A 17,284-nucleotide genomic window follows, 5' to 3' on the forward strand; every position below is an offset into this window, starting at 1 on the left:
TACTTAGTTTGGTAAGAGAGTTTACTCCTGAGGATGATAATGCTTATGGTCTCCTCCATTAGTGTTTTCATTTGGATCAACAGTGTGCTTCTATAGCAAGTCCTTCAGTCATTCACAGGCTCCAATCTGTTTCAGGTCTTGGAGAGATTTTGGTGCAGGAAGCTGGATTGTTTCTTGTGGAAACTAGAAAGGAATTTGTCTTCCAGTTGTGCACCATTTCATTCCAAAAGTAACATAAGTGTGTGAAAAAAATAAGCACTCTTATGAACAGCTTCATGCTGTGGAAGGCATCTTTAGCTCAGGGAGCCAGACTAAATCAAGTAGAAAGAAGATCTCTCCAACTGTACAGACTCTAGATGTAGGATAACTCCATAGTATGGATGTCTCCATACTGACTACTTCAGACTATTTATTCATCCAATACACTGGCACTGTATTACTTGTTAACCCAGTCAACTCCATCATAAGTGTGGAATTTTTAAGACTACCTTTTGTTCAGCCTGAAATACAAACACATTTAGAAGAATTTGTAAAGTTACTCGCCTGGGTCTAAGCAAGATGATCTATAAAGCAGAGATTAGCTCAATACCATCATTGTGAACATTTAGCATTTGAGACTGATTTCAATGCAAAACAGGTACTTAACATATTCACTGGGTAAAAGCTGGACTGACTTAAACCTATCATGAAAAGTCACTTAGGTCAGCTAAATTTCTCAGGTTTATAGGCTTCCAGGCCAAATCATCTGTGAGTCAAGTCAGAATCCATGGGGTTTATTTCAAACAAAATGTGCAAGGCAGTACTATGTCTCTTCCTGTCTTATTAGAGGGGAAAAAAATCAAAATATTTTCCAAAAACAACAGAGAAGGATCATAAGATCTCTCTACAGCTGCTGGACTAAGTGTTTCTAATAGTATCTACCAAAATGTGTACTTTGCTGAAAATGTAACACTGCTCAAGCTATTCTTAGCAGTTCTGACAGCCATCAGGCCTTGTAAACAACTAAAATTTCTCATCTAAAAATAAAAAGCTTTCTTGTGGAAGTGTGATAAACCACTTGCACACTTATGTCCAGATGTTCTTGCACAAACCAAATAAGCAGAAAACTATTTAATTTCAAAGAAAAAAAACCATACAGTATTACAGCGGTGTGTAAAGCAGCTGGAAGTGACACACAGTGGAAAGAAGCCAGATAAAAAGAAGAAATTATATTCCTTGGCAAAATAGGTCCAAAGCTGCCAGCATGTGATGGTGGCAGTGTTGAAAAATAAGTACTGAACTCTCAGCCAAACAGGAGCAGCAGTTTAATGAATGTCATAATCACAGCTAAGCAGTGGATGCAGAAACAAATTTAGGTAATCAGCATTAAAATTTCAAAACAGTAACACTAGCCAAACAGACTGGATTAACTTTCCCAAAAGCACAGAACACATGACAGATGAAAATTATGCCTTTTGACACATGCTGGTGTCTCCTGAAGATAAGCCAAATTCAGACCTCAAAAGGCCCTAGAACAGCTTGAAGCCCACTGCTGCCAAAATCAGAGGAAAACCTCAGACCTCACATGGCAAGGAAATATTAGAACTTTGCTTAGACAGCTAGCAATTGATCATGAGGCACTAAAACTTTTGGCTATTACCTCTCATCAAAAGTAACTGAAATGTGACCTAGCCCCTTAAGAAGCCCCATTCTAGCAGATGTTGGTGAGCATAGGAAGAAAGGGATTAGCAAAATATTCCAGTGAAAAAGATCATTCTAAGTTCAAATAAGCTGCTTAACAATACAAATTCAATAAAACTGTCCTTCAGGAATAAAGTCTCCCAAATGAAAGATTGATATGACAGGAAAGAAATAAGAAGACTAGCAAATACAGGAAGCATAGGATCCAAGCCATTAAGCAGAGGAAAACTTAACTGAATGGTCATGATCAAAGCTAGCACTAAATTACAATATATGAGGAAAAGAGACTTAACTGTACAATAGTATAGAGGGTGTGAGTGTTATAGAACTGAGGAAAAAAACTTGCAGCAGCTGCAAAAAGTGGGGAAAAAATCCAAAGAGCCAAAGCTATTAAAAAAGACACCTTGAGATAAGTTTTCAAAGAGCTCAAGCATAAATAAGACCTAAAACTAAACAGATCTAGGAAGATAAAGTTACCAGTCAGAGACAATGGGTATATAATAAAGTACTTGCAGGAGGTCTCAAAAAAAACCCAAATAGAAATAAAACCCCAACCATCATGAGAGAGGCATTCCTATCTCCTGATTTATATAAAGTCAGAGCTTTCACCACCAGATTTTGTTTGCGCAAGAATTTCCTGGAGAAACTGCTTAATTTTGGGAACAGAAACAAACCCTGAGCCAGTGGAAAACCACAAGATAGAAATCCCCACTGCAAAGCAGTGTAGTGGTGAAGGCCTCATTTAACTTCTACCCAACCACTTAGCACTCAATAAGGAAATGTTAGTAAAATCGAAACAATAATCTTAGAACTTCTGATGGTGGTCGTAGAAGAGGAATCATTCTTAGTGACCAGTAAATGATGCCACTAACTACAGAAGATGACTGTGTTAAGTTGTGGGAAGCCTTGTGGAGAAATGTAGAAGAAATACATGGTTACAAGAAAAACTATTACTCACAGACAAACATCTAATCTCCATCACTCTGCAGTGATGTTCTAAATGTCCTGTCTGGATTCTTTTGAACTTATGCTATTTTTTCCTCTAATTTGTCTTTCTTCTCAAGCTTTCTGGAAGGAAAAAAAAACAACCAAGACCTTGAATCTCTTCCCCAGTGTAAACAGTTTACTATTTGTGTATTTCAGAAGATCTAAAAGCCCCTGTGTGTTGCTCACTTGAAATTACCTGACAATCACACTTCTGGAAAAATACCAAAATCAGCAGGAAAAGTCTGACTCACAGACTAGGAGAAACATAAATTTTATACAGATATCTCTTTCTGTTTGTAAACATTCTGTGGTCCTTCCACTTGCTTCACAACTAGTTCAGACTAGAATTTCTTCGTGTCACAGCTTCTGTTTTGAATTTAACTTTTTTTGAGAAGGAAAAGGAACAATATGAAATGCAGCCTTTTCTAGCACCAGCTCATAGGAAATCCACTCAAACACGCCCTGCTAGTAGAAGTGAGAAAAACCCTTTAAATCAATTAAATCATAAACCATTTAATCACTGCAAAAATACAGAAAGCCTTTGGTAACCTTGTTTCACAGTTTTGGGCAGGATTTTGGCTTTGTTCTTAATTGAAATAACTTTTGGGTCAATTTGTTTTAAAGGACCCACAAAAAAGGACACAGACTACAGCTAATTACAAAATATTGCAACAAGTTGCAAAATCAACCAACAACTGCAACAGTCTCTGAAGGTATTCATCTCTTTTTTCTACCATTTACTTCTATCACTTCAGAATCCTACCAAGGACTCTCAGAGCAATCCCAACATGCACATATTTCCTCTGAAATAGGTAAGTGATTTTTGGCTCATGGGTTCCTATTTTCCCACGGAGTTAAGCACGAACACTTGTTGTAGAACTGAAGGAGGAACAGGGGGCAAGAGGAGTTTGTTTGCTTGTTTGTTGTGGGGATTTTTTTAAGGGTTTGGGTGATGCACAAGGAAAAAATTAAAGCCATTTTTCTTGTATGATACTATACAGTTGGTTCAGTCTGAGCTCAGCTTACATCATCAGAAAGATAAAAATTCTTAGAAAAATAATTGTGATAGTCACCCTTACAATTAATTACTAATGAAAAGTCCCATATTTTAATTTTACATCACCTAAAATGATTTCCCAGTAGGAAACAAACCAAAACATATTATTTCATTCAACTCTCTTCAATTCAGTTTCTTCATTCAATTAAATCAAACAGTAAAATTGACATTACACAAAAGCTTGCACCATTAAACAAAACCACCACGACCCACACTCATAATGCCATATATACAGGTTTTCTTGAACTTATCATGCTGCAGGAGTATCTTGTGGGCATTAAATAAGGCATTTCCAAAGGCTTAACCACATTCTGTTCTGAAACAAATTCTAAACAAGTGGATAGAATCAGTCTACTGTCAAAACATTTCATAGAAGATGACACCACATGCAATAAGACTAATATTAGAATCCTCTAGATACAGAATCAGGATATTAGACCTGCAGTCACTAAAAATCCCATTCCTTACCCTCAATTTCAATAGCTGCTATTATTTTTATTGTACTGGAATTTCTGCATGTGAAATTTGCATCTTCCAGAATTACAGGTAATAATTAAAACACTTTTAAAAAATATTTTTTAAAAACACAAAGAGTAAAAAACAGAAGTACTGTACCTTATTTCAATTAAAGACAGATTTTTGTTAGTCCTACCAGCCCAGAAGTTTGGTATCCTTCAAACTTGGAAGATAGCTAGTACCTACTATCACAAACAAAAAAAAAGTTGGAAAGGCTGGTGCAATGCTAGAACACTGGGTTTGGGTCCAAAAACATGGGCACAGTTCCTTACTTAACCTTTGCAAGTGATAGGAGAGGAAAAGGGAATTAGGAAACCTGTGTTTCTTCAAAAGATGTCCTGTAGCATCTACACTCACCAATCAGTTTCCTGCAAAATAAGAACACATTCCTAGTACTTCCCCAGATTTTCTGAAAACAAAATATTTTAATTGTTGAAAGGCTCTCAAAATACCATGGCAGCATGAGTGAGTCATACAGACAATATGGAGGGAGAGGTGTCATTTGCAACAGAACATAAAACCAAGGTAGTAGCACAAGTAAAAGTACTGAAGGCTTGGAATCTCAGGAAAACTGAAGTTTGAAGAAGCCTCTTTTTGCTGTCTCCTGAGATGGAGGTTCTTTCTACAGGCTCCCTGGAGTGCCTGTTTCAGTGCTTAACCACAATAACTGTGGTTCTTTGTATCTAGTCTGAAATCTATCACTACAAGTTGTGAATGTTGCTTCACTTATTTTCCCTATTTCTGAGAGAATCATGGCTCTATCTTTTCTGCAACCATAGGCTCAGGTAGCAGGAGACAGTGATCAGTCTCAGTAATATCTTCTCCCAGGCTGAACAAATCTAGCTATATCAGTCTCTTCTCATACAGCATATTTTCCTACCTGCTAATTATGCTAGCAGAATTGACTGATTCACTTTGTGTCTCTGTCATAAACATACAGCCCAAAACTGGGAACAGTGTGGTCTCCTGAATGTAGACAACACTATTGTTCCAGGCCAGGGGTAGGCAGGTAGAGCACAGGCAAACCAAAATTGCCTATCTAACTCTCTGTGACTAACCAAAAAGTTTCCCTGGCCAGAATAAAAAGATAGAGCCTAGGAATGGATCATTCAACTGCTCATACTCCTCGCTACTACTCATAAGGACAGGATTGCACAGTTTTTGCTCAGTAACATCATGGTTAATAGGAACATGAATTCTCTTAACCTCCTCTGAGCTTGTCACTAGCAAGTATTCAAACTGCTACTCATACAAGAAAAGGGCTAGGGATCCTTAAACCAGACTCCTGTTAGCAACAAACAAAACAAAGGTAAATAAAACCATAAATTTATTTGCACAGTTTTGGTGGGGTTTTGTTTGAACTTTAAACCGAGTCTACAGCTAAAAGATTGACATTAGCTCCTGGCAATTGATGGCAGAGGTAAAGTGTTATGCATGGATTTAATAATTTCTCTGCACTTACATTTGTTTTAAGTATCACTGGTCTTGCACTCTACATTTAAAATCTAAAATCTTTTGCCTGGATCAGATCCTTCCTAGGTGGGGCTGGTAAATTGCAGACTACTAGTAATTATCATAAAGACTAAGAAAACTTCACATACTAGGTATGGCAAGTCAGATCAGAGATAATTGCATGGCAGAAGCCTGTGGCTGCTTTGAACAGTGTCTTCCTTTCAGCCCTTTAAGAACTAAGCTTTAGGCTTCAAAACAACTGGCTGCATTTATTATCTTATTTCTTATCACTCAGCATATACATGCAATATTTCTGCATTTATAAGCACTTTACTATTTATATGATTCAGAAAGTTAAGTGGAACAGTCTAATGCTGCTGTCTGAATTTTAAACAGCAGATAGACTATATTGCTATTGATCTACAAGCAAAAGTAATTTTCAATCATCTTATACATCTCTACTGGTGGGAGAAAAAAGTTGAGAGATAAAGTAAGACACAGGGAGAAAGAATTCTGAAAATTAATTTCAAAATCACAAACCCAGTGATCAATAAATTTTTACATTTCTTCTTATTCTAGCTCTCTGTAAGCAGGTTACTTTTGAGGGAAAATTGTACTTTTATTTTATAAATGCCATGCAACTCATACAAAAAAAATAAAATCATTAATATTACCTACATATCTATATATGCACACAAATAAAAGGCAGGTATAGGTATATATTAAGCATACACATATAATATATATATATTTACAGATGTACAAACACAGTGTGCATAGAAACATGCTGGCCTCTCACATATGTGTGTACAATAGCTACACCCAGTTTTCCTAAGCCAAACAACTTTATGTCAGCTTTAAGCTGGGAACAAGACTTTATAGTTATAAACCACTGAAATACAAGTTTATATTGAAAATGCTTAAGCATCCATATAACCATAATGATGTTAACAATCTCTGCCATAATTCTAATCCTAGAATTTAAAAAGATGAAGTTACTATTCTACAGTAGCATCAGAAGAGCCCCACCACCTCTCCAGCATCAATGACCAAAAGCTCTTTTAAGAATTCATGTGCCACACAGCAAAAGAAGCAAGTGATTTTTAAACTCCTAAAACAGCCTTCTTTATTCATCCTATAAAATTACAAATGGTAACAATGCAAAGTTGCATACTTGAAACATAGGTAAGTCCACGTGTTCTAAAACATCATTTTTTTTTATTAATTTTGGTCAGTAATGTCAGACTGAGATTATATCTTGTTGTAACACTATCCCATAAGAGAATCATCTTATGACAGACAGATATTGTACCTTGTCTTCCAAAAGTACTGAGAAAGCTCCATGGAAAACTATCAGAAATGCAAAAGAAATCCACCTGATACTGCAGATCACACATCTTGCTTCTCTGTTAAAACAGTACCTGTTATGAATTAATAGACCAGCAAGTCACATTAATAAGGAAGTACATTTTGCCTGATGTACTGTTTTGATGGCAAAATGACAACTGGATGAAATACAGTGATTGCAGTGGTACCAAAGTATACTTCAGACTTCAGCTAATATCAGCAAATATCTTCAACAACAGTTGGCAGGAAAGGGTTAAAACCAGAAAATTTTATGAGAAGGAGGAAACCATTTCAAAGTTACCTTGCAGGTAGGAATGCTACAACTGTTACTGTTGTAAAACTCCATTTATTATGCCTAGTATTCATCCTCTACCTGCTTGGAGAAGTAGAATTCCTGTGTAGAGATAACACAGACATGCTCTCCTGCTGGGCGAGAGTGAGATCATAAAAACACCTTGTAATAAACTGTGATTGCATGAGATATATTGGGGCAGGCAGCAGGCTCCCCACTGTGCACTAGGGTAAACTAAGCCTAACAGAGCCTGTGTACCTGTGGGTCTCTGCCCAACGCTGTTAGTGGGACAATGAAACAAATCTACTCCTTGCATTTCAGCTGCGATTTGGTGGTTGCCCCAGTTACCCCTTCGTAACAATTCACACAACTTCTAAATGCCACTAAGTCCACATGCATGTGTTTTATGTACAACCACATACTCTGATTTACTGCTAACACAGGTAAGATTCAATCCTTATTTCACTGTATACTTACTTTTTGTTTTAAATTTTGTACATGATTATTTCTGTGTGGATAACCAAGCAGTGACATGTAAAAAATAAACTAAAAGGACTACTCTTGAGAGTATTTTGTCAAAACAACTGGAAATGTGCAGAAAAGTGTGTCTACATTTGTATTGACTCAGAAAAGGCTTTTACAGTTGTATTAAATAGTAAAACACATTTTTTCAAGACTGAACAATAGTAAAGGTTTCACATTTAACTTTGACATTTGAATGTTTTCCAGTAGTCCTGGCTGATTTTCCATGGGCTTATCAGTCGTCATCATAATATTGCAGACATACAGAACAGACAAATTGTGGCTACTGATGCACTGACCAAAGAGGCTGCCTCAGTCTTCTCCCTTTTCAATTTAAGAAGTTAACAACCTTGGTGACACAGACTGGAAAGACTCAAGGGTTCTGCTGCTATAATATTTTTTGAAGAAACAGATATTCTTTCTTCAAAAAGACAAGTCTATGTACCAAAGACAATTTTTTAACATGATACAGAAAGAGTGAATAAGATCATTATGAACAGGAATTGAAAACTGGGTTGCTAAATCCATATTTAATCAGCTATATAAGCTGACCTGATTTATAAATATTCCAAGCATCCTCATAAGAAACCATTTGGGTTTCAAGGGTGTCCAGCATAGTTGAAAATAAGGCCACTAAATTTAGAGCCTAAATAGAATTCAAATAACCTAACATCAGGATCCTGTTTTGAAAATGTCAGAATCCTGCTCAGAAGTTCTTTGGTTCCACTAGCTTTGCTGGGCAAAATTTTCTGTAAATACAGATAAACCAAGTTAGACATGGTGACTGTATCCCACAGTCAATACTAGCAATAAGAGTTTAAGGAAAAAACTAGTAGCATGGTATACACCTAAGGACACTTTTCTCATCACACTCTTCTAGATCCCAGCAACGTGTGAAGTGCCTAGAAAGGTTATTTATACATAGTACTTGGATAAGAACATATCCTTGTGCTAGCACTTACTAAAAAACTAGCACATTAATAGATTAATTCAAACAGAAGAAGCAGTAATCTTACATTATTTAAACAATGTATAAACAAAAAAAAAAACTTTAAAAAACATTGTTTCAGAAAGAGAATTTCAACTGAATGCAAAGTCTTACAGTTCTCAGGGGAGTAAAATAAATATCAGCACATTTGTTCAGAATAAGCTAAACAACCAGCTAAAACACAGACCCTGCTTTTTTTTTTATCTGAAATCTTTCCTTCAGCTCTGTTCACGTGAGTAACTGCTGGCTCATATGAGAGCATCTGTAACCATGAAATAACTCTGATATTTAAATGCCAATGGGATCAACAACTCCTCAGGAAGTACCACATCGTCAAAAGCATCAAAACACAGTGCTACTTTTAATCTCCTGATTTTAACCTCTTAGCTGTCTGAGTGCATGAATTATATACACCTTTAGGTGTAGTGCGTGGTCAGGGATCTCTTCCATGAACAACCTAACTAGAAGCTCTAAGGCCTTGTAGTCTGACACACTTCCCTACTCCTTTTACTCCAATCACTCTCTTCTGCTGGTGAAAGAATTTAAAATTAGATAACTAACTGCTGTTACATGTTCAGAAGATTATCACAGTTCTAGAAAAAGTGTTGAATCTCAGGTTATTAACCAATTCTGATTTGGCCCACAATGCTTTATTAATTTAATTTCTATACAGTCCAACATAATATCAACAACAAAGATGTGTAGGCCACATTGTTCTTTTACTAGCATGAATTTATGAAAAGCTGTACAGAATCACTTAAACTAAACTGTGTAAAACTACAGTGTGCGAAACTAAATCCTCCAGCTTCAAAGATCTGTAGGAAGCAAGAGGAAATTATTGCAATTATTATGTATTTCCATACAGAAGCCCACAACAAATTTAAAACCACAGGAAAATACGAACAGAAAACCCAAGTACAATTAATATGCTTTCAACTACAGTTTTGCTCATAATGCATCTGTCAGACTTCAAGAAAAATGCATCTGACCCACAGTAGCTGCAACTGTAATAGACAATTCAAAACACCTCATAAGATAATTCTGTGCAAGAACTATCATAATTTCATACCAATCTAAAATGCTGGGGAAACATCCCTCCTAAATAAGAAGCATTCTGAGATGTGAAAAGCACAGTAAGTATAATCAACAGAGGAACAAAGAAAAGCACCAAATGCTGTAAAGCCCTAATACTTCAGATAATTACTAAAATTCATGTCTTTTTCCTTCCCTGGTAGACAGGAGTCCAATTAGAGTTCTCATAACAACAACTTCTCTGTGCTGGCATGCTGGATTATGTTTGTACTGCTACAGATGGACTAGAAGATTAAAAAAACAAATACTACAGCCAACTTTTTAACCCAAGGTAATTGCTAACTTCTCTTTCTTTGTGTGGGTTTTGACATGGTTTTGCACACAGCTTATTGTTAGTTTAAGCAATTTGGGTAATTATCATTGCATACACAGGAATTAACCATTTAAATAGCTTGCTATATACATATGAGCTTCTATTGGGAAAATCACATAAAACAAGAACAAATGAGCTATTATGAGTCACTTAATAATCTCCTGTCCAAATACAACTTGACATTTAAACACATTAAATTACTTCTTAAATTAGTTAAGCTTTGAAAAATTGGAATGTGCTTGGCTTGATGCACTGTTAAATGACAGGCATCAGGAAGTATGCACACCCCTTCTTTCATCCTTATTTTCAATGATATGGATTGCTTGGAACTGACAGTGGTTAGATGAAGCATAGAGGAATAAAAGCACAGGTTTTTCTCATCTCATCTCCTTCACAAAGAAAACACAATTACAGTATTCTGAACGCACAGTCTGGACTCAGATAATGACAGATGTTTTTGCAACAGAATTCCCTGCAAGTATCTTTTCCCTATAAATTCTGGGAAAGGTACATGCAGGGGAGGCACTGAAAATTTCCTGAGGAGCAACAGCACTTCAACAAATAAATCTTGAACATTTCTTCTACTGTGTGCTGTAATTTTGGCCCATCTGCAAAGCCTATCTGCTTTCTCTTTAATTTTGAACTATTTGTATGTCTTGCCTTTCCACAAATCCCTGCTTTTATCTCACAGCTAAGTCAAATGGCTGGTTTCTTTCTCAGTTATAGCAAGGCCCTGCACCAACACTTTAGTACCATGCCCTTTGAAGTCACAGAAGACTGCCAAGCAGCAGCAAATTTCATATGGCTTCAAGAATATGGCACACAGTACCACACCTCACTCCAAATCAGACCACCAGGCAAAGAACTGGAGAATTTGTGGTAGGTGCACAAACCAACTTGATGCTTTCATTGCGTGAAGAACTAGCACTGAAAACTCAGTAACCAGCAGAAAGTATCTAGAAAGCAATGAGCCTTTTATGACAGAGAAGGGTGACTGAATGCTAAAGTTTTAAATTTTCTAGGTTTTAATGAAATAAAAAGGAAAGCAAGCTTCCACTAAAAACTACACAATATTGTTAATGTGCCAACATAAATTTCTACTTTTAATCCAAAACAGGATTGAAAGAGGAAAGCTGTAGGAAAAAAAAGCCCTACAGCTTGGAAGGGCCAGTCAAATCTGACAAATCAGCTAAAGGTTATAGGACTGGTGCCACACTGGGAATTTGGTGACTTGGACCATGGGACTCACTCTGTGAAACCTGGCCTGCCAATGGGGTCCATCTGTTAGAGAAGGGTAAGAGCATCTTCAATCCTAGGCTTGCCAGGTTTGTGAAGAGAGCTTTAAACTAAAGTTGCTGTGGAAGGGCAAACTCAATCTACCCCACTCATATGATGCTGAGAGCCTGGAGAGAGGTCACAGGTCAGCACAAGGGCACCTGCAGGGCAGTACAAAGGAATTTCAGCCAGTAAGTCAGTTTCCTCAAGGGCCCAGCTTAAAAGCCTCTATGCTAATGCATGCAGTATGGGGAATAAACATGGCCTGCAGAACCAATATCTTACTGGCATCAGTGAAATTCCCACTGACTGGAAAAAGATAAACAACACCCATTTTTAGAAAAGTATACAGAAGGATGGCCTGGGGAACTACAGGACAGTCAGCCTCTACTCAAGGTATGCAGCAGAAGAAGCATGGAGCACATCCTTCTGGAAACTATGTGAAGGCACATCAAAGATAAAGAGGTGATTTGTGACAGCCAGTATGGCTGCAGTAATGACAAATCATGCCTGAGAATTTGGTGGCCTTCTAAGATAGCCTTACAACAGTGCTGGACAAGAGAAAGGAAACTGATATCATCTACTTGAATGCAAAGCATTGGGCACTGTCCTGCACAACACCTTTGTCTCTAAACTGGAGAGACATGGATTTTATGGAAGGACCATGCAGTGGATAAGGAATTGGTTGAATGGCCCCAGTCAAAAGAGTTGCAGTGAATGGCTAATTGTCCAAGTGGAGAGCAGTGATGAGTGGCATCCTCAGGGGTCAGCTATGGGACTGGCACCATTCAATATCTTTTTAACTGACACAGACAGTGGGATCAAATGCACACAGCCAGTTTTTGCTGATGGCACCAATCTGAGTGGTATACTAAAATTGCTGGAGAGAACAGGTGCCATTCAGAGGTACCAGGACAGGCTTGAGAGCCTTCACAGTTCCATGAAAACTTAATATAATCCTTACTATTTGCCTTCAGCTTCTAAAGATAAGTGTTTGACTAGAAACTCATACATTGGAAACACTTCTGAAGAAACTCTTGATTTGGATTTTAACATACTCCTATTCTGTCAAAATATAAGGCTAAAATCAAGGCAAAAACAAGACAATGACATCAAGTATTTAGATCAATAGAACCAACAAAAGAACTTCAGTTTGACAAATGTAAAAATTCTGATGCACATTTCTGATAAACTTATATTCTCCTTCCCTAAGCCCTGTTAAAAACTAAAATTAAAGGTCACAAAGGATGCAAACAAACTTACTTACTCAGAACAAGAGTTTTAAGTTTGGTTTAAGAAAAATAGCACAGCGACTTTATATGGGCAGCAACTTGACACCGTTAACTAGCTAATAAGAAGCAGTCTAACAAAATGCAGCAGATTGGATACTAAGAAGTTTCTTTACCTAGCCATTCCCAGGCTGGAAAAGTTGGAAGGAACTATCAGAACATCAAGCCTGGAAAAGGGGTGGGTACCCAGTGTGGCATAAGCAGCTGAGAGGCACTGAGGAATTAGCTGAAGCAAATATTCTTCGCAGCTTTCCATAAGGCACCAGGGAGCAAAGACTCTGTGAGGAATTACTGCCTGCAACCTGGCAGCAGGATTTTGGAAACGGCAGGGATATTCCACATGACCACAGATTTCTTCATGCCATCTGACAAAACAAAACAAAACAAAACAAAACAAAACAAAACAAAACAAAACAAAACTTAATTGTGGTATTAGAAATGTGCACAACTGACTATGCTAAGACAAGGATACTCTCTAGATATCAGAATGACAGAATTAATTTCCATTGAACCAGCTCACTTGCATTCTCACCCTGTTCACACGTGCAGCACTTTGAAACACTCACTACTACATCTGAGTAGAACTTAAAACTAAAGAGAGAGACTAGTCACACCTTGTTTTTATAACAGATATGCATCAAGAAAATAAGCACTCACAACATATGTTAAGAGAACTAATAAGAATACAAAAATACTTACTCAGAAAATTCCTATTCAAACTTGGTTATGAAAATAAAATTCTATACATATTAACATAACATTAACATAAGTATTTTAGCTGCAATTACAATCTAATTCCAGAATGGATTTTTTGCTGCTGTTTTTAATAAAATTCTCCAGAAACTTCAATTAAATTTTATTATTACTATTATTAAGTAAAAAAATCCCAGTAGATGTCGATTCAGACTTCTCATGCTAGACATTCAATAATACCACATAAGGCCAGCATTACTTTATAGTACTTTTACAGGATATTTAGAGCTTTAGCTGGAAGAAAGGAGGGGTAAATCAAATCCTTCCTAAACACTGAGTCATATACCTTCACAGTAAGTTATCTGCCCAAATACCTTATTATCTAAACAGAAATCAGATTCATGTTTTCACCTGTTAGCCTATGTTTTCTACAGTGCACAGCCTCTCCTTGGTTTGAAACTTCAGTTTAAATAATCTGGTTATACTATGCCTCAACCAGCAAAGCACCTAGCATTGCCCAAAGCACTTACACTTGGAAGATCATGCTGATACAGAAAACAAAATGATGACATACAGAAAAGGATCAGATTTTGCTGAAGTATTAACACTTTAGCACCTTACATAAGTCTTTCTGTCAAAGAAGTGGACTCTAAGTCCTTTCACTGATTACATATGTGAAGAAACCACATCTGTCGCTATACAATTTTTTTTCTAAGGGTGGTTTAATCTAGTATATTTCTGCTTGAATACAATGTCATTTTGTATTTTATCATCAGAGTTGAGATTAGGCAGAAGCATGAAAGCTAGCACCGTATCTCTTAAAAAAATTGCCAATTCCTTAATCACCACAAGGAGATAAAAAGTTATAAACATCATAGCTCCATTTAACATTTACTTTGATACAGCCTCCTTAGGTCAAACATACTGGCACCTGGATAAAATTACATCACACATTACAGCATCTTTCAGAATTCCTTTATTTTCCTGCTGCCCTAGAGTTTATCTCCACTATCTTGTCTGGAACACATGCTTAACATTTGCTTGTCTATCCATTTCACACCCTTTCTAGAAATGTCTGCTACTGTGAGCAATGTTGGTTTGATTACCCGGTCTCACTGACTAAAATAAGCAACAGTATCTGCTGTGCTAACTCCTAACTAAAGATTAACTAGACATAACTGTAAGAGCACATTTTTAAGGACACAGATTTTTATGTCCTTATTCAAAAAACAAGGTAAACAACCTTGTACACTTAGGGTCTCCTTTTTTGTCTATGTACCATAGACACCACATTTGCAGAGCATTTTTTTGGTAATTTATTTTCCCAAGACACATTTGTTCTTTTTCTTCCACTGACACTAACTACTGCAAATATATCACACTATCTGTGTCAATTAACTTAATCCAATAACCATCACACAGGTAAACCCATAACTATGACCATCACACTGATTAAAACTTCCACTAAATTTTGCTATAAAAAATTACAAAAATATTTCCCTCTTCTCAGAAACTTTGCAAAAAACCCAGAAACTTTCATTTGTTCTATCAAAATTGAGCCAGAATAATCTTTTGCACCAAAATAAATGAATTCCTATTACCAAATGTGCTCAAATTACTTTTGAGAGGAATACATCTACAGTTTATTTTTGCAGAGGCAGTCGTATTATAAACATATAAGTAGCAAAGAAATAAACACAAAGCCATTTCTAGAAGCTCATCAAAATTTCAAGCTCTTTAAAATTAAATAGGCATTTCTTATTGGTCCTATGTAAAGTATGAAAATTTCTGTACTCAAGATTAATTAGCAATTTTAACCAAAATCAGCCAAGCTGCAAGCCATTAGAATAGTTTAATTTTAAATTTTAAAAAAAAATCCATATTAAGTCCTCAAGTTCCAAAGTTTCAGTAGTTCCACTGTCTTAATGCTAACAAATTATTATTCAAAACAGTTGTCTAAAAGACAAGTATTTTTTCAGCAAAATTTCAAACTGAGTAACAGAAAAATGTTACATACTTATAACCCGAATCATCTTCTACAATAAAATAACAATTCCTGTTGATGTAGGGAGAGTAGTGGACATGTTTAAGTGAAAATTATCTGAAAACAAATGGTATTTTTCCAAAAACTTGCTTTCTACCTTCAAATATTATTTTTAGGCACATATTGTTTTGCTCATCCACCACTCTGTAAAAATTCAAACTGAATGAGTTTTGACTAGACTGGGAGAAGGAACAGATGATCTAAAATAATTGCATTTCTAGTAGTTTGCTCAAAAACAGCTAAGAATCATCAGTCCAAGTCTATTTTATGGGATCATTGTACTAGATCTTTCATATACCTGGTTATTACACATCACCCCAGGAAAACCATTACACAGGCCAGCTCTAACTGTGCAATGAGAACAGAACTATGCAATGGAGCAGAACCAACAAGTAAGTAGGTAACACTATAGTATGAGTCATTAGGAATCTAGAAAGGACTGAGTCAAGGTATCTCAAGAAACAAGACAGCACCTAGCCTTGCTGCAGCAGTGTTAAGGACATAGGATACAAATCTAGCAGACAGTGGAATTTACAAACCCTGTTGCTCACTAAGCAGCTTGTTTTCACATAAAAAGAACCACTCCCATGAAGTAAGGCCTTTGGAATTATTTTCCTGTCAAGATTTTTCTGTTCAGATTTAACAAGTTCTATTTTGATTCCTGTGCTAATATGACTCATTTTCACATTCCACAGAGTAAACGGAAGTGATACCCATATATCTAATTTTTCAATAATCTTATAAGCACCAACCTGAAATCAGTTTGGCATGATGGCAAGGAACACTCAGTGTTTATTTCAGTAGCAGCTGTTTGCTTGAAGGACTGCTGTTTAACTTCCTGCCAGCACCCCACAGCAATCGTGAAGGTGGATGCTGGCATTGGCATAGACACATAGTAGTACCAGCTCAAGATACCTGTAAACAAAAGAACATTTGTACAGACTCATGAGTCTTACAGCACACGTTAGGTACCTCACATTTTCATGTACTTAAGATTTTGGGCCAAACCTCCCACCTAACATCTTGGTATTTTTGTGGAGGGAATAAAAGTAATTGCCTTGAGACATGTAAGAACAGCTGTATGCAAACACCATGGATTCTGTGTTCTAAGTACTGTTTACTTATACCTGCAACTTTGCTCTAACTGCTGATATCTTTACCTGAAAATAAATCATCCATAAATGGTATGTTATTAATGCAACTTAACATGACCGTACTGCTACTGTTCAAGAATTACATCAGACATGAAAGCTAGTAACACCTTTAAATACATACACATACATATTCAATATTAAAATTAAACTCTTTCAACCTTGTATACACTATCGCATGATTTTGTCTTGTTTGTATTATCTCACACAACCCCAAACCTTTCCTTTGTATTCTGGGCAGTACCAAACTGATAGCAAGTTTTAACAAATAACTTAATTCTTGTGAAGTGGACCCAGCTATTTGAGGTACATAATGTGTCAACCAGGCACAGTATGAAATCAAAACTTAGACTCATATGAAATACTACCTAAGTCAGCAATTTGGTTTTGTTACCCCATGAAGGTGCTAAAACAAGATGAGAATCTATGAGGAGGTAAAAATATAGTAAGTTTTATCATTATGTGAACACAATGTGGGGAGACAAGGAATACGGTACAGGATTACTGTAAGTATAAACACATTTTTATAAGGCGTAGGATGGTTTAGAACAAAATACTTTTAATTAATAAAAATGTTGCTTAGATT

General features: G+C 36.4%; 1 protein-coding gene across 1 annotated transcript in view; it reads right to left on the bottom strand.

The window, feature by feature from the left end:
• AOPEP (aminopeptidase O (putative)) overlaps positions 1 to 17,284 on the bottom strand; it is a 167,776-nt gene that overhangs the window by 138,885 nt on the left and 11,607 nt on the right. The window contains exons 3-4 of the mRNA XM_062513137.1: positions 16,300 to 16,462; positions 12,927 to 13,175 (exon numbers count right to left, since the gene is read on the bottom strand). Coding sequence (XP_062369121.1) covers positions 12,927 to 13,175; positions 16,300 to 16,462 — 412 coding nt within the window. The remainder of the gene's footprint in view (positions 1 to 12,926; positions 13,176 to 16,299; positions 16,463 to 17,284) is intronic.

The sequence above is a fragment of the Cinclus cinclus genome, chromosome Z, assembly GCF_963662255.1.
Source record: "Cinclus cinclus chromosome Z, bCinCin1.1, whole genome shotgun sequence".
Taxonomy (NCBI): Eukaryota; Metazoa; Chordata; class Aves; order Passeriformes; family Cinclidae; genus Cinclus; species Cinclus cinclus.